The sequence below is a fragment of the Lepidochelys olivacea genome, assembly GCF_965140295.1.
Source record: "Lepidochelys olivacea isolate rLepOli2 genome assembly, chromosome: 2".
In the NCBI taxonomy this organism is placed as follows: Eukaryota; Metazoa; Chordata; order Testudines; family Cheloniidae; genus Lepidochelys; species Lepidochelys olivacea.
Window position 1 is genome coordinate 37,994,148 of NC_140412.1, and position 18,343 is coordinate 38,012,490.

The 18,343-nt window shown below is 47.0% G+C and overlaps 1 protein-coding gene across 1 annotated transcript in view; it reads left to right on the plus strand.

The window, feature by feature from the left end:
• The first annotated feature begins 6,799 nt into the window (after positions 1 to 6,799).
• The window catches only part of RRM2B (ribonucleotide reductase regulatory TP53 inducible subunit M2B), a 37,707-nt gene continuing 26,163 nt past the window's right edge, over positions 6,800 to 18,343 (plus strand). The window contains exons 1-2 of the mRNA XM_084621571.1: positions 6,800 to 6,957; positions 18,137 to 18,292. Of these exons, the coding sequence (XP_084477697.1) occupies positions 6,904 to 6,957; positions 18,137 to 18,292 (210 nt within the window). The 5' untranslated portion in view covers positions 6,800 to 6,903. The remainder of the gene's footprint in view (positions 6,958 to 18,136; positions 18,293 to 18,343) is intronic.

Below are 18,343 nucleotides of genomic sequence, written 5' to 3' on the forward strand. Positions count from 1 at the left end.
TGGAGGATGATTGGGAGGAAGAGTCTGGGGCTCTCCTAAATTTCTGGAGAGGGAAAAATCAATGCAGATCTCAGTCAGGTGAACAACTACCTAAGGATTTTAGTGGTATTCAAAAACAGATTAGACACATCCTTCTGATTTCCATTATGTTCACATATATAACTACAAATGGTATTAATAAAATTATCAAGCCCGCCAACCTTTCTGGCCATAGTGTTTGATTTGGTTCCCAATGGCAGTGAATTCCACAGGCTAACTTGATATTTGTGTAATATTTCTTTACACTTTTAGACAAAGTGGTGGTGATCAGTGAATTGAATTATCTCTTGTTCTCGTACTACAGGAAAATATAATAAGGAAGGAATTGATCATAATTTAGAATCACTCACTCAGCTCTGCTGTAATCCTCTATTCCAGACAAAATGATCCTAAATCTCTCTCATTTGTGTCACGTACCCTCTGTAAGCACACTTTCCCTAGACTGTGACTATCTCCACACTTTGCTTGCTGTGATAGCTGATGGGTGGGTTTTTTTGTTCTAAGGTGCAAAGAATGTTGTTTTTGACTTGGGAGGGAAAATGCAATTGGATTATAATGGGCTGGTATCAAATCCCTGCCAACAATATTGAAGTTTTCTGGTTCTCTTCTGCTGAGATGATGTGTCTTGTCTTTCCTGGCAGTAGAATTAGTACCTCTTTGTTATGGCTTCTGATGGGCCAAATTGCTGCTCCCCACCTTTTTTAAACAATAAACTCTGTTGGTTGATTACTTTCTGGGCTTGAGTTCCTTGCAGACTACAATGTAGTTATCTCTGTGGCTAAGCAGCTGCCTCCCATCTGCCTGGTGATCTGATGCAGATGGAGAACACTTGACTCTTTTCAGAGGTTTTTTTGTCTTGTTTTGATGCAAGGTTCAAGATAGACAGTTACTGAGTGCTGACAGGGAGTTCAGTGCTATTCAAAACAGATGGAAATACTGTCTCTGCTCCAAGGAGTTTACAGTCTGGACTGGACAAATAAACAAGATCAGACCTAATATCCTAAAGGGCCAGGAATGTAGGGCATTTTCAAAGCAGTCTTTTTTTTTGTTAGTAGAATTCAATTGGCTGTGGAAGGGCTTTAGAGATGTATTTTAAGGAGAGCACTTACAGGATAGGGAAGTTGTTTCAGTTGCAGAGGATAGTGTAGAAGTCAAGAACAGGAGAAGAGTGCAAAAGGAGAAATTAGTTGTTTGAAATACATTTGCATCTCGTGGACCCCATTGTGCTAAGGATACATGGGCCAGTCCCTGCCCCAATTAAATTACAATCCAAATAGCAAGACAAAGGGTAGGAGAATGGAAGTTCCATGTCGCCTGTTACAGAAGCATCTGATTGTGGCTACTGTTGGAGACAGGATGTTGTGCTAGATGGACTGCCAGCCTGTTCCAGCCAGGAAATTCCGATGCCTCTGAGGCTATGTCTACATTACGCAGCTTTTAGCAACACAGCTGTGCCACTAAAAGGCATGCAGTGTAGCTGCTGTTTGTTGACAGGAGAGAGGTCTCCTGCCAATTTAAAAAAACAAACAAACCTTCCATCCCCCACAAGCGGCAGCAGTTTTGTTCGCAGGAGCGCTCTCCTGCCAACAAAGTGCTGTTCACACCAGTGCTTGTCGTCAACAAAACTTTTGTCTTTTGTGGGGGTGTGTGTGTGTGTGTTTAAAAAAAAACACCTCTGAATGACAAAAGTTTTGTCTTTCACTTTCCAGTATAGATGAAGCCTAAAAAGTGTTAGTCTTCTCTTTACAGCTTGGGAACTGAGACCCAAAAGAGACAAAGTGATGTCAAACAGGGATTCTGTGCCAGAGCTGGAAACTGAACCCAGATCTCCTGGGTTCTAATCCCATGCCCTGTGAGTGGCTTGAGTGCAGTTAAGGAACTGAGAGGCAGGAGCAGATAGTGCAGGGCCTTGCAAGTGAGGATGAGAAACCTGAACTCAGTGCAAAGGATGACGTGAAACCAGTGAAGGGAGTCAAATGGGCATATTTTTGGAAGGATTTTGGATAGATGGAGGAGAGCAAGAAAGGGGGAGGGGAGAATTGCAGTTGACCAGTTTGCATCCTTTTCACAATTAGTGGGATTGTTTGCTCTGTCTATGGTTTGTGCTCACATACATGATTAATACTCTCTAAACCTGGCGGTCAAGTGCTTCACTCATTCCAGACGACTAGGTGGGTTTTCTGGAACCACTTAGGCTATGTCTACACTACAGCTTAAGTTGGCATAGGTTGTGTTGCTCAGGGGTATGAAAACCACCCCCCCAAGTGACAAGTTAACCAACATAAGCATTTGTGTGTACAGCGCTACATCAGTGGGAGAGCTTCTCCTGCCGACATAGGTTCTGCCATTCACAGAAGTGGTTTTATTATGCTGACGGGAGAGCGCTCTCTCGTCAGCAGAGCGTCTTCACCAGACACATTGCAGTGGCACAGCTAAAATTGGTACAATTGCGCTGCTGCAGCGCTGTACGTGTAGACATGCCCTTAGTAACACCTGCTGTTCTACAGGTTGGACAGGAACACCCCTAGCTATCCTGCCTCTGTAACCAGTTTGGCTGCTCCTCCTCCCTTCTAGCTGTCTGTGTGGTAGGACATCCCCATGTGCATTACCCAGGTACAGGTGGTACTTCTCTATATGCATGTCCTCCAATCAATCTGCCCACTGCTGAGGTGTTACAGGTAACTGCCTAAATCTTCCCAGAATGCACCAACACAAACAGCAAAACACTGTGGTAGCTGTGGAGGTGCAGTAGTACCCATATTGTGCTAGATGCTGTACAGACACATAGGTGGGCACGGTCCTTGACCCCTCTTTGTTCTCTTATGACACAACTCAGCTGTACATGCTGTAAATGGGTCACATGAATGTCACAGTTGGTTAGCAAGTGCACAGTTTGAACTTGTGTGGATGGGCCAGGAAGAAATGGCAGGATTTGGCAACAGCCTGATACAGAAGTGAGAAAAAGGTAAATGAGCCAAATAACACCAAGGTTATAGGTCCAGGTGCCAGAGAGAACAGTGGAGTAAAGTGTTCAGTATTTTGCCCTTTCAGAACTCTTTGTTTAATCCAAAAACCTATTTGGGTTTTACATGAAGTTTGGACGCTGGTAGCTTTTTCTGGTTTCTGTACGTAACAAGGCTGCTGCTCCCCATAAACGCTTGCAAGTCCAGGTCAGACTGCTCTTGTGTGTAGGAAGGGATAAGTGTTCTCTGGGGTCTGGCACATGATTTTTCTATTTTCTTTCCCTTTTTTTTAGTTGCAGGGGGGTCCTGGTTTTTTTCAGTGTAAACTGGGGTTTGGCAGATTAATAGGAGCAGCAGATGTTATTGGTGCACACTTAGTGACAGGATCAAAATATTTTTGAACATTTATTATGTATGATAATCAAGGTGGGCCATTTCCAGCACAAATCCCCTTGTTTTTTCCTACCCCACCCCCCCAGACGTTCTTGTTAAACCCTGAATTTGTGCTGGAAATGGCCCAACTTGATTATCATACACATTGTAAGGAGAGGTTTCAGAGTAGCAGCCGTGTTAGTCTGTATTCGCAAAAAGAAAAGGAGGACTTGTGGCACCTTAGAGACTAACCAATTTATTAGAGCATAAGCTTTCGTGAGCTACAGCTCACTTCCTCAGATGCATATCGTGGAAACTGCAGCAGGCTTTATATATACACAGAGAATATGAAACAATACCTATTCCCACCCCACTGTCCTGCTGGTAATAGCTTATGATCACTTTAGATAAGTTATTACCAGCAGGAGAGTGGGGTGGGGGGAGAGAAAACCTTTTGTAGTGGTAAACACCCATTTTTTCATGCTTTGTGTGTATAAAAAGATCTTCTATACTTTCCACAGTATACATCCGATGAAGTGAGCTGTAGCTCACGAAAGCTTATGCTCAAATAAATTGGTTAGTCTCTAAGGTGCCACAAGTACTCCTTTTCTTTTTGCGAATACAGACCAACACGGCTGCTACTCTGAAATCTTCCATGGGGCCCTGACTACTGTTGTCAAAACTAACACCAATTTACTTTTGAATGAAAGCAGCCCCACACAGGGGTTTAAGGTGCTGTGAGGTATGTGCATTAACTTTGTACCTTAAGTATCACACTATCTAGAAATACCCTTAATAAGGGGAAATAGAAGGGTTGGCAGGAAGCCTCCTTTAATTCCTTTAGTTAAAATGCTTTAAACTGTTTTTCCATGACACTTGCCCAAATGGAGGGTGGGGCTGCAGACATTCACATGCAAATGCCTCTGATGGCAAAGGAGTAGTGTTAGCCACACAATCAGTATCAGAGTTGTCAAGCTATGCATAATGGTTAATTTAACATCTGAGTCAGCATTATAGTCTGTCCCCTCAGGGTGGAGAAATGTGTATTCTTACCAGGGGATAACTAATGCATTAGCTATCTCCCTGTAAAAACTGTATTTTCCACTGAATGCATCCGATGAAGTGAGCTATAGCTCACGAAAGCTTATGCTCAAATAAATTTGTTAGTCTCTAAGGTGCCACACGTACTACTTTTCTTATAGTGGAGAAAAGGCACTTTAGTTTCTCCAAAAGGCAACCAATGCAAAGGAGTAACAGGATAATTTATCTTAGAAAATCCTTGATTTTGGCAAGACGGAACAATACACTTGTCAGAATGAAAAACATCACTGAAATGTATCATAACAAATATATAGCACACAAAGGCAACAAAATTAAAATATGTAATTAGAAGGATACACACTTCAGCAGAAAGATCAACTTTTATGTACGCAACAAATGGAGTAAAGTGTGTACTTTGGTGTATGCAGGATGGGGAATTACTTATAGCCATAAGGATTTTTAATAAGTTTTCAATTATAAAAGGAGGGGGGAATTGCATGTGAGTGCAAGTCCAAAATGGTATTGAATGTTATAGAAATGTAGACCTGTTTTTGATATATGGATTCTTTGGGAAAGAAGACAGCAAAAATATGAAGCTAGTGTACCCTAAAGCACGGGTGGGCAAACTTTTTGGCCTGAGGGCCACAGCTGGGAATAGAAATTGTAGGGTGAGCCATGAATGTTCACAAAATTGGGGTTGGGGTATGGGAGGGTGTGTGGCCAGAAATGAGGAATTCAGGGTGCAGGATGCTCTGGGCTGGGGCTAGGGGTGCAGGAAGGGGTGCAGGCTCTGGCTGGGGTTGTGGGCTCTGGGGTGGGGCTGGGGATGAGAGGTTTGGGGTGCAGAAGGGTGCTCTGAGTTGGGATTGAGGAGTTTGGAAGACGGATCAGAGCTGGGGCAGGGGCTTGGGGCATGGGGAGAGGCTCCGGGATGCAGGCTCTGAGCGGTGCTTAACTCGAGTGGCTCCCAGAAGCAGCAACATGTCCCTACTCCGGCTCCTATGCGGAGGCTTGGCCAGATAGCTGTGCAGACTACCCCTTCTGCAGGCAACACCCGTGCAGCTCCCATTGGAGCGTGTAAGAGCTGGAGGGGGTCATTCTGTGGCTTCTGGGAGTTGCGTGTCACAGCCTGCACCCCAGCTGGAGCGCCAGAGTAGGACAAGCCCCAGACCCTACTCCGCAGTGGGAGCTCGCGGCCGTAGTTTGCCCACCCCTGCCCTAAAGGCTCAGAAACAGAATGGCAAAGTAAGAGAAACCCACATGTATGTATTTCAATTTCATAACTTTTGAGTGTATAACTCATGATTTTTGCAAAAAGAAAAGGAGGACTTGTGGCACCTTAGAGACTAACCAATTTATTTGAGCATGAGCTTTCGTGAGCTACAGCTCACTTCATCGGATGCATACTGTGGAAAGTGTAGAAGATCTTTTTATATACACAGATCTTGTAGGTCAGGATTGACAAAGCCCTGGCTGGGACGATTTAGTTGGGGATCGGTCCTGCTTTGAGCAGGGGGTTGGACTAGATGACCTCCTGAGGTCCCTTCCAACCCTGATATTCTATGATAGTATAGGGCCAGATTTTTAAAGCTATTTAGGCAACTAATTTTCAAAAGCATCAATAGGTACTTTCCCCCTTTAAAAACCTGGCCTGTAGTGAACATGTGGGATGCAGGTTCAACACAGAAAAAGCACTACACAGCGGCAGAAAGAGGCAAAATGACAGCTGCTGCTGCAGGCAATCCCCCTGTGTGGATCAAAGGAAGCTGGAGAAGTTTTGACACCAACTCACGAGATCATTCTGCCACGAGGTCACATGATCCCAAGGAACAGACATGTAGGAGAAAGAACAAAACTTTAAGACTTAAAATCTCAGGCATCAACTAGCAGGTGCTCGACTAGAGCCAGGGCGAGGGCTGATGGCTGAAGCTCCTGGCAGCCCGTAAGACAGTCAGGGACTGGGTGCGAGGAAAAGCTCAGCTAAACAGCGGGCTGCATGCAGCTAACGCGGGGAACGCTGCGGTGCTGGGGGCACTGACAGTTTCCGAGAGACGTCTCTTCGAGGCGGGCCTCTCCCTTTGCAGGTGTGACAGGTCCAGGGCAGCCCACGCAGCGCCCAGCCTGCCCGCTGCCGGAGGCCGCCGGCAGCCACGGGCCGGGCCGGGGGCTCCTGGGAACAGCAAACCCGGGCAGGCCCTTGTCACTTCGGGAGGGGGGGGGGTGTAAAACATTTCACCGACTCACCCGCCCCCTCAGGCCCCTTCGCGCCTCTGCGCCGCCCCCGTGCGCAGCCGCGCACAGACTCCCCGCCCGGGGGAGGGCAGCGGCTTCAGCCGCGCTCGCTGAGCATGCTCAGTCGGAACGCGCACGCGCCGTCGGAACGCGCACGCGAGCAGCCGCGCCGTTTGTAACGTTCCAGCGGCTGCGCAGCGCTGGTCCAGCGTGTCCCTCCGGCCACTGGCGCAGCCCGGCTCGGCCGCCGCGCGCCATGGGCGAGCGCCGGGGCCGCGCTCCGCCGCAGGAGGCCGTAGGGCCGGAGCGGGTAAGCGCTGCCGGGGCGCCTGGCCCTGTAGCGGGTCACGCGCCAGGCTGGCTCGCGCTGCCCTCGGGGCAGGGGGCGCGCTGCGGCCGGCCCCTAGCAGCCTGGTTCGGGCTCGGGGCCAGGCCTACCGCGGGTGGGCAGCGCGGTGCGGCAGGTGCTCGGCGAGCCGGGATCTCCGCCCAGCGCCGGTTCGTTATTCACCCGGACGCTGGGGCTGACGACGGGTCAGCGTCCGTCTCGAGTGCGGCTCTTCGGAGGTTGGCGAGGGGGGAGTGAGTCGGGGCTACCGGCTCCCCTGGCTTCGGGTGTGTTCTTCTCAAGCCCCCAGTTCCTGGAGCCCTGAGCTTCGCTAGACTCGCATGGCTCCCTTCCCGCTCAGCCTCGAGCTGTGATGGTGAAGTAAAGCTGGAAAATGTGCCCCAGAAGGCAGCTATGAAGAACCCGGGCCCTAAGGCTATACAAAATCTCACTGGCTTAAAAACGCTCTCATGGCTTTTGGGGGTGAACGGGGACTTGTGGTGTCTGAGTGCTTGGGGCTGGCAGCGCTATGCTCATAGTATCCAATGGGCACTCCTGCGCTCAGGGTTGTCCACACTTAAAATGCCACAGCAGGGCAGCTGTAGCGCTTCAGTGAAGACAATACCTGCTGACGAGAGAGGTACTCCGCCTCCCTGAGAGGTGGGAGCCAGGAGAAGCCCTCCTGTTGACATAGCACTGTCTACACCAGGGATTAGGTCGGCATAACTGCATCGCCCAGGGGTGTAGATTTTCCACGTAGTTATACCAACATATTGTTGCTAATGTAGACCAAGCCTCAGTCATGACTTTTTGCTTTTTTACAGCCATATCTTCCTGGATTTATTTGTGTGTGTGTTTTAATGTAGTTCTCTGTTGTGTGAATGACTCCCAGGGACAACAGGTGTGCTGACACAGTGCTGTCCTCCATTGTTTCAGTATCATTGTGAAGCACTGAAGCATTCTCTCCTTGGACCTAGTGACTTAGGGTGTTACTACTAACAATAACTGGTAAAGTTATTCAAACAAAAGTGTGTTTTGTTTTTTAAGTTAACTGCATCTGTGTAATGAAATACATTTTTGCATAGAAAAAAGTCTAAAAAAAATGGACACCGGGCCTGCCAAACATCCTTTGATTTGGTCTCCTTAGTTTGGCTAAGTTCATAATAAAACATTTTGCTTTTAAAATATGGGATATCTTTGTTGATCTGAGTCTGAGCATGCACTCCTTGATTTCAATGGGAGTTCCAGCTACACCAGGAACACATAGGTCCTTGGGGAGCTTTTGAACTCTATCATATAGTAGTTGCTAAATTCTAGGGAAATGTCAAATAAATGTTAAGTGTTTACATGTATTTTGTCTTTTCTAAATTTAAATAAGGAAATTTGGTTAAGCCCTCTCCTTAAAGTGATGATAAGGGGTTTGACTTAAAAAGACAGGTAAATACTATCTTCTCTTGGGAGCGTTGTGATAATTAATTTGCTTGTAATGCACTCTGTAAGTGCTGAAATTCACTAGAATCTGAACAAAACCCTCCAGAAGTTGGAGGCCAAGTATGTTTGGTGATTTGTCTGTTACCCCACTGTTTAGATATTGATAGCTATGCAGGGATCCCAGCACAATTTGTTGGTTATTTATATTCGAGTAGTGCCTAGAGGCCCCAACCAAGATCAGGATCCCGTTGTGCTAGGTACTGTACAAAGACTTAAGGTATATCTACGTGGCACATTGAGTCCAGGCTCTGATCAGGTTTGAGCCCAAGCCCCCCTTCTGTCCACGACAACTCAGTCTAACTTGGGTCAGCAAGCACTCTGGTCTTGGGGTTCTAGGATCCTGCTGGGGGAGTCAGAGCCCAAGTCCTGCTATAGCTCAGATCCAAGCCTTGTCATTTTGCAGTGTGGACACAAGTCAAACTGCAGATCCAGTTCAAAAGGTCTGCGTAGTGCAGTATGGGTGAGTTAGCATGGCTTTGATACCTTTATTAAATCCAAAGGCCAATAAAATTGCTCTAAATGTGGCTAAAATGCCTAAATAATAAGCAGTTTACTACACCTAAACAGTAACAAAACATTCATAAGCATTTGATCAAGTTACTTACAAACAGGCTAAACCCAGGGGTTATTAGTAAGGCTCAGATTTTGTCATGGATATTTTTAGTAAAAATCACGGACAGGTCACGGGCAATAAATAAAAATTCACAGAAGCCCGTGACCTGTCCATGATTTTTACTAAAAATATCCTTGACAAAATGAGGAGGGTCCAATCCCTACCCTGGCGGCTGGGCTACTGCGGGGTCCCCCTGCTGCTGCTGGGCTGCTGAGGTGGGGGTGGGAGGCTCCTGCCAACTGCTGCGGCTGGGCAGCAGCAGGGATCTCAGCCATCTGCGGTGAGTGGGAGCTCTGGGGGACCCACAGGGAGCTCTGGGGTCCCCCTGCTGCCCAGCAGATAGGAGCTGCTGCGGGCCGGAGCAGAAAATTTCAGAGGGGTCTCTGGAAGTCACAGATTCTGTGACATAATCGTAGCCTTAGTTATTAGACCCATATTGGTTGGCTCCACTGCTGTCATGCAGGTATTAGTATTAAACCCTTTAAGAGTTTTCTTTCTTATGTCCTTTAACAAACAAGTGATGTCATTGCCAATTACTGACTTCAGCTGAAAGCCTATTTGAGACAGTTCATCCTTGTTTCTAGTCTTAACCCAGATAAGTTTTACAACCAACTTTCTTCCCAAGGCCTTTCCTCTCCTCCTCCTTGCTGCTCAATAGTTTTTTCATTGCACTTGAATTCACATAGATTTTAACACAGGTGTACAGGTTGGGATGGGCCATGTTGGCTCATTTGAAAACAGATTTTTTTTGTCTTATTTAAAACCATCTCCAGTTACCCCTGTGGGTCAGAGGCCTTCTTTTTAGAAACTTCCCCTTATCTCATTAGTAAAGCTAAGATGATGTCACAGATTCCATGACTTCCAGAGACTTCTGAAACATTTTCTGCTTCAGCCTCAGCATGGTGGGGCTGTAATTATCAGCTGATGGGAGGCCCCTCTTCCCCCCCCCCGCCCCCCCCCCCCCGCAGATCCCAACTGCAGCAGGGCTCAGACTCTCATCCCACCGTCAGCCCCATTTTGTCACAGTTTTTTTTTAGTAAAAGTCAGAGAGAGGTCATGGGCTTCTGTGAATTTTTGTTTGTTTCCTGTGACCTATCCCAGACTTTTACTAAAAATAATTGTGACAAAATGTTAATCTTACTCATTAGTTACTCTTTCAACCAGACATCCTCCCTACTTTATTACTTCTGGCCTTGTAACTTATTATTTTCAAGGCCTTTGTTATACAGCCAAAACTGCACAGGTCGTTTCAGGGGACAAGACAAGATGTCACGTTTATTATAATAACACATGAACAATAACTAATATCTAATACCTATGTGCGCGCACACACACTCTCTCTCTCTGTGTTCTGCAGCTGCTAGGTAGTTACCAGTCCTGACTGTAGCCTGAGTTCGTGGCTTAGGTTCGTAGCTTGTGGCAGCTAACTGGCCAGGAAAGCCGGGCACAAGGAAGGGCTGGGTCTCTGTTGGGCATGCACCAATGCCTTCCATGTTGGCAGCAGAATGTTACCCTCCAAAATCTTCCATCTCACCCATCCTTTTTGTAGGCTTCAGTTTGAATCCAGAGACTGTAGGTCTTGCTGTGTCGCGCTGCCTCTGGGTTCCGTGTGATTGATCACCCATCAATTGCAGACATGACTTTCAGCCTAGGACCTGGCTTTGATGTTTCTTCAGTTGTACTTTTGTTCTATTTTTTTTAGGGTGGACTCTTCTTGCTTTGTCAGGGCTGTTGTCTGGATCTTCAGTCGTTGGTGTTTACACTTTATTTCATCAGGACAGTCTGGGGCTGGAGGTTGATTCCATCATCCATACATACCTCATTCACACATCTAAACTACACTAATCAGATTACAGCAGGGTTTTGCAAAAATGAAGTGAGCATTTTAAAATGGAGTTTGGGACAAGTTAAAGTGGAGTTTGGGTTACAACATGGATAAGTGTAAGGAATGGCAAACAGTGAACAGAAGTTACAATGTTGAAACAGTGTAAGTTTCAGTGATTTAAGCCGCAATTGGATTGAAAGTGAAACTCTATTAGCCAGTTATTGGGTAACCAGTTTTATGAATGAATGTTGTTTATTAATATAACTTCATAAGCAAAGTTTTATGAATGAAAGTGAACAATTAAAAACAATTTCATTGATCAGTTCTACACCTTCCTTGTACTTGCTAGTCAGGGCCTTTCTTTACAACACACATGTCCTTAATCAAACTAATTCTTTAATTGCATATTTGTCCTACACAGGATTAGAAGCTAGGTCCTCTGAATCCCAGTCATTACCTTAGTCGCAGGACCATCCTGACACCAAGCAAGCAGCTGAGCTCCCTGCTTTTTTCAGTAGAAGGCTATTGGTAATTGGAAAATCATCCTCATTTTAGCAGATAAGGCCCTTGTATGCCCAGGTCAGGGTCTTACAGGTGCTGAGGGAAATCAGAAAAGGGACAAGTACTTATTGTCCCAATGCTGGTCTCCATGCTACTGATGATAAAATGTTATTGTTCCCACTGTTTTGGAATGTCCTTCCCATCTTCTCTTCCTACTCTGGAGTTTGCTTTAAGATTTCCTCCATCATTTTTGAGGTTATTTCCCTCTTGTGTATGCCCCCTGTACCAAAGCTAGGAGGGTGGGGAGTTGTGGGGTGAATGGGTGGAAGACAGTGAGGTTGCATGTTCACTCCTGCAGGCTGTCCTTGCACTGGAGGGTGTTACCTTGAGGTGAGTCCCTAGAAGACATAGAAGGATATTGTTAAAAAAGACAATGGGCAAACTGGGAAAATAAGCTGCACCTCTGTTTGCCAGGATGGTGTCTTTTAGCTAGTGCCGGAGGAGAATAGAAACACTAGCTATATGGACAGCCCTGAGAGAGCTGCTTTGTCTTACAATGTGCCTGCTAAAATAGAGCTCACTCTGACTGAAATTCTCTTTTATAAACACCTGTAGATCAGCAGAGTGCACTGCATAATAAACTTTTTCAATTATTGGTTTGGACACAAAGCATTGTGCTATAAAATGCCTTGCAGTCTCTAGACAGACAAGGTGGATGAGGTAATATCTTGCACCCTGCAATCTCTGTGCATTGTGGAATGCCTCTGTAGGCTGATTTTTGGCAATGTACCTCCATAAAATTTAATGTACCTAATGTGACCCTATACCCCATATTCTTCTTAGAGATATTCTTATGATATGAATATGGCATAACTAAGATATGTTTTGTGCAAGATGGGTCATGGGAGGTATCACTGAAAAGGTTATGATTTACTGAATGTAATTATTCAATTTGTAGGCCTGTATCTGAAGTTAGAAATATTAGCTATGTAATAATTACAACTGTGTTTTCACCTGGAGAACACCCACCAGACAGTATGTAATCAGCCTGTATGGGCCATTAGGAAGGACAATAGGACTTTGAAGCTACTAATCTCCCTCCTTCCTGAGAGGTTTCCTGGGATGCTGTGTTGACACTGCAGGGTCATGTGATCATGTCACCTGGTACAGGATACCATCTTGAAATGCTGGTACTTTTCCACAGGAAGGGGGTGGGGGGACAAACTAGAAAACAAGGTTCCCACCATATTCAAATCCTGTTTAATACTGGGGAATGAGTTAATCAGGGCTCTTCTCCACTGCTTCCCTGCCCAAGAAGGAAGACTGCTGAAAACACCTGAAGGATCAAAGGAACTAAGCTGGGGGAGGCAGGGGCTGAGCCCAGGCGAGAAAGGTCAGCCTGTAAAAGGAATTTCTGGAGATTTAAGCTGCAAGCAGTGCAGTTTACCTTCAAGAAACTCTGCGACCTGCTTGAAACAACATTTAGGGTGAGAAATTATTTGTAGTCAATATTCCTTAGGGTGTATCTATGCTGGCAGAGTTACAGTGCCAGCAGTTAACAGAACCACTCAGAGAGGGCTGAAGGAAAACCACTGTTGTGTGTTCACACTGTCAGCTGCCTGCGCAATAGTGTGTTCGCACTTGCGGCGGTATTCAGAGCAGTGCACTCTGGGTAGATATCCCTCAGAGCATCTCTTCCTTTTCTGCCGCTAAGAGTTGTGGGAAGGCGGAGGTCATTGCGCGGCATCCTGGGTCCTATCCCAGTGCCCCGTGATGCATTGCTTCACATCCCAGCAATCCCTGTGCTTCCATCCGCATTTGGCGCCATCTCTTAATGGTTTGTGTACTGCGCACTCTGCCTCTTCGGTCTGCAGGAATGGATCACACATTTTTTACCAGTATGCTGCTCACTCTGACTAATACATCAGGCGTGGCAGTAGAGTTATTTCTTAAACTACAAAGACGAGGAGTGCGATATTGATCTTGCCACGCATAGTAGCTACAACACAAGATTGCTTGTGGCATTCGTGGAGGTGCTGACCACAGTGGAACTCTGCTTTGGGGCTTGGGAAACAAACACTGACTAGTGGGATCACGTCGTGATGCACGTCTGGGATGACAAGCAGTGGCTGCAGAACTTTCGGATGAGGACAGCCACATTCACAGGACCGTGTTATGAGCTCACCCCGCCCTGTGGCGCATGGACACAAGAATGAGAGCTGCCCTGTAGTTGGAGAAGTGCGTGGTGATTGCACCGTGGAAGCTGGCTACTCCAGACTGCTACTGATCGGTCGCTAACCAGTTCGGAGTGGGAAAGTCGACTGTTGGACTCGTGTTGTCGGACATGGGCAGGGCCATTAATCGCATCCTGCTCCGAAAAACTGTGACTCTGGGCAAAGTGTGTGATGTGGATGGCTTTGCACAAATGGGCTTCCCTAACTGTGGAGGGGCAGTAGATGGCATGCATATTCCACCTAGCTACCGAATACATTAATCACAAGGGGTATTTCTCTATGGTTCTCCAGGCGCTTGTGGATCACCGTGGGCATTTCACAGACATTAACCCAGGCTGGTCCGGAAAGGTGCATGACGAGGTCTTTCGGAACACTGGACTGTTCAGGAAGCTGCAAGCAGGGACTTTCTTCCCAGACCAGAAGATCACTGTTGGGGAAGTAGAAATGCGCATTGTGATCCTGGGAGACCCTGCCTACCCCTTAATGCCATGGCTCATGAAGCCATACACGGGGCACCTTGACAGCAGCAAGGAGCGGTTCAACAACAGGCTGAGCAAGTGCAGAATGACTATGGAGTGTGCATTTGGCCATTTAAAGGCCCTCTGGCGCTGCCTTTACGGGAGGCTGGACCTGTCTGATGACTATATTCCTCCACTTATAGCCGTGTACTGTACGCTCCATAATATTTGTGAAGGGGAGGGTGAAACCTTCACTCAGGGCTGGACTGCTGAGTCTCAGTGCCTGGAGACTGAATTTGAACATCCAGAGACCAGGGCTATTAGAAGGGCGCAGCGTGGGGCCATAAGGATCAGGGATGCCTTGAAGCAGCAATTCGAAGCTGAAAGCCACTAATATTTGTTGCTATGCTCAGGAGTGCAGTGCTTATACTGCTAGGAGGTGATTGTGGTTGGTGCAGACGATGCACTGTGAAGGTTTAAGAAAATTTCCTCTTGCTTTGGAGGTCACTGTTTGCTTTCAATTAATGGAATAAAGATTGCTTTCAAACTAACACAATCTTTTATTAAAAAAACAAAAACTGGAGGAGAGAAACAAACAAAAAAGCACATCAGCACTGAGGGAGATGGGGGAAGGGAAGGTCCCAGGAGGAGATGGGGTCCCGGGACAGTTAAAGATTTGTGTATGTCCAGGTATCATATGCAGCCTTGTCCTTTGGAGTACAGTGCAGTGGGTACTGAACTTCAGCAGAGCTAAACTGCAGAGGGACGGGTGTTGAGTGCAGTGGTTACTGGGAGTCTGCAGTGCTGTGATGGGGGAGGAGTGGAATGCTGCGGGTACAGACTGGAGCCAGAAGGTTGATAAGTCTGTGTTGGTGGTGTCTGGGGGGGCATGGGAAAGAGTTTTGCGACTGTGGCTGCAGGGGATGGCGGGTGCGAAGCTGCTCAGTTTGCAGTGCTAGTAGCACTTGGAGCGTGTCCGCTTGGTGCTCCATAAGTTTAACAGCCGCTCCCTGGCTTCCTTCTGGTGTGCCGCATTCTCCTTTCGGTCCCTCCTCTTGCTGTCCCGCCACTCCTTCAATTCCTGTTTTTTGGCTGCAGAGTGCATCATGACCTCACACAGAAAGTCCTCCTTAGTTCTTCATGGCTGCTTTCTAATTCTGTGCAGCCGTTCAGCCGGCGATAACAAAGATGGAGACTAGGCTCCCAAGGTCATATCTGTGAAGCAAAAATGCAACATTTTACGGAAGCAGTATTGTTTGCAACACACAGACCACTGAGTCAGTGATTTAAAACACAGCCACTATTCACATACGTGTCACTAACTGGTTGACCCCAGGCAGCACACATGAGCCACAAGACCCCCAAAATGGTGAGTAGCCGCAGGGGAAATAGGTGTTCCTGGACCCTACTGTACACTGGGCACATGGGTCTTGGGGCCCCACATTTTCCACAGGCTGTGTTCATTATGGAAGATATCTCACTGCTGAGAGTGAGCAGGGAATCAAGGGAGGGTCTTCTCCAAGACTGCGGCTTCCACCCTGGCCTTTATGCAGCTTGCCTGTGTGCAGCAATGTGTGCTCCCCCTTGCCTGTGTGCTTCCCCCCCCCCCCCAAGTGATGGCAATGTGGCGTAGGAAAGTTACACTTAATGGGGTTAAGAAACAAAGCAGCTCTGCCAAAGAACCCACGGTAGCAGATTGCCCAGTATCTCCATGAGAGTTTCCTGGAGATCTCTGAGGCAGATTGACTCCCTCACTTCATGGGAATTAACAGCCTGTTCCGCCATTCAGACTAGGCACGTGGTGGTATGCGCATCACAGACACAAGCCTGCTTTCTGCAACCCTTCTGCCCCCAATAACTCGCTTCAGTGATTCCCAAAATCAAAGCCACTTCCAGGGGTCTCCTCTCCTGTTTACGCTTCGCCAAGCTCCAACAGCTGTGACTGGCTTGCCTCCTTCGCGGTAGAGAAGAGCTCCTGGCTGCATGCATCTCAGGTCTCCGAGTCATCCTCTTTCTCTGGGTCCCCCGCCCTCTCCACATCCTCATCCAAGATTTCATCCTGCTGGCTTGGTCCACTCCTGACTGGCACGTGAGCCACTGAAGTATCCACAGTGGACTTCGCAGTGGAGGTGGTGTCGCCACCGAGTATCATGTGCAGCTCTTTGTAGAACCGGCAGCTCATGGGCGCAGCACCGGAGCAGAGGTTTGCCTCCAGTGCCTTGTGGTAGGTGTTCCGCAGTTCCTTCACTTTGACCCTGCACTGTAGTGTGTCCTGGTCATGGCCCCTTTCTGTCATGCATCGTGAAATCTGTCCGTAGGTGGTATAATTCCTTCGGTTTTAGCACAGCTGAGACTGGACAGCCTCCTCTCCCCAAATGAGGTCTAGCAGCTCGGCATTGCTCCAAGCCGGGGATTGCCTGGTGTGTGCAGCAGGCCTGGCCATCTGGAAAGATGCGCTGAGACCATTGCACGCGTCACCGAGCAAGCAGGAAGGGGACTTTCAAAATTCCCAAGGAATTTACGGGGTGAGAATGATTAATGATGGTTGTGGGATTTTATACTTCAGAGAAATAAAACTTTATAGCTTTAAGTCTCTGTTGTGGGTACCATTTTTAGTGGGGCAGGGCAGTGTTTAAAGGTTGAGCAGGCTGAGAGGGGCTCCCAGCTCCATTCAACATTGCAGAGGACAGCCACTACCAGAAAATGTTGTTTAAATCCCCTTGTACAGTTTTATTCTATTACACCATGTAATACTTCCTGGTAGAGTTCTACATCACAGCAGTTTCAGGGTGGCTGTCCATATGGGGTTCTTGTATAATATCTAAAATCCTCTGGGTCAGGTGGCATTGTTTGCGAAAATGCTGTCCAGTGGCTCTTAATGCTCCTGCCACCTTGTCCATACTATCAGTGGTCCTGTTCTTGTCCCTTGTCTTCAGGTACTTTTGCCAGAGCTCCTTTGCTTTGATATGGCACTGGAACCAAGTCTGGGAGTGTCCCTTGCAGTTATTTGCTATGACAATGGCTTGAGGATGTTTGCATTCTGGTGACTCTTACGCAGATATAACTGGATGTGCAGCTCTCCAAAGAGGGCAGTCAAGTCCAGGAGCTCTGGAGGGGTCCACAGAGAAGCACCAAGGTGCATGACTGATATAATGGGAATATGAGCCTGGGAGTGTGAACTCACTACTTCCTGGTATCGAACAGGGGCACACCTGGCTGCCCATCAGCATTTAAATAGGAGGATGATATCCAGTGAAGATGAAATCCGAGCAGTTGAAGGCACACAGATACACAGACAGGTTGATGCATGTATGAAGCATTGCAGTCTGGTAGCAGTCGGAGGACTGCCAGACTTGGAGTAGTTAGGAAGGCATCCACGCAAACGCTAAAGTGGTGGGGGGAGGGGAACCTTACTGTAAAGTTTTTCCTGTTCCAGACAGGGTTAATTACTGCAACCTGAGACGCCAAATAATGTACTTAAAAATAGTATGTGTGGACACAAGGACTTTAATGGGAGCAAACCAGAGCTAATCAGATGTAACATCCCTGCATGGACAAGCGCTGAGTAGCTGTGCTAGACACAAACTGGTAGTGGGGTTATGTGACCTTGCATGTGCATTCAGTTCAACGTTGTTTGCTCCATGAATCTTGGCAATACAAGTTGGGTTCCTCCATTGTATTGCACAGAGACTTTTTTGCAGTGTAGAATCAGACATTTCCTGACATTGCTGCACCTAGTACAAGGCAAACTTCTAGGGATGTTACTTATTAATTTACAACACTCAAAATTGTTCTAGGTAGAGCCAGGCAGAAAGACAAAGCAATAAGCTATGGTAACAAATAGTAGGGATGGCGGAAGGAAGAGCAAGGGTTACAGCAGAAGATCCTCCAGTTACTTGGTTTAGGTATGTGCATATCTCTGGTTTAATTCAGAGGAATTTTTTTATCTTTCCTCAGATGAATTATTTTTAAAAAGAAAGTAAGTGGTGGAATAATAACGGGGAAATAATCCTCTGAAATGACACTGCTTTTTCTTTAGGGTTTCCCTTCAGATGCTATTGAAAATGACTTTAAACCAAATGAAGAGCCTCTTCTCAGAAAAAATCCTCGTAGATTTGTCATCTTCCCACTCCAATACCCAGATATATGGAACATGTATAAAAAGGCACAGGCTTCCTTCTGGACAGCAGAAGAGGTGAGTGTGATGTTCTGTTTGGGACACTCAGAACCGTAAGCCACAGTGTGA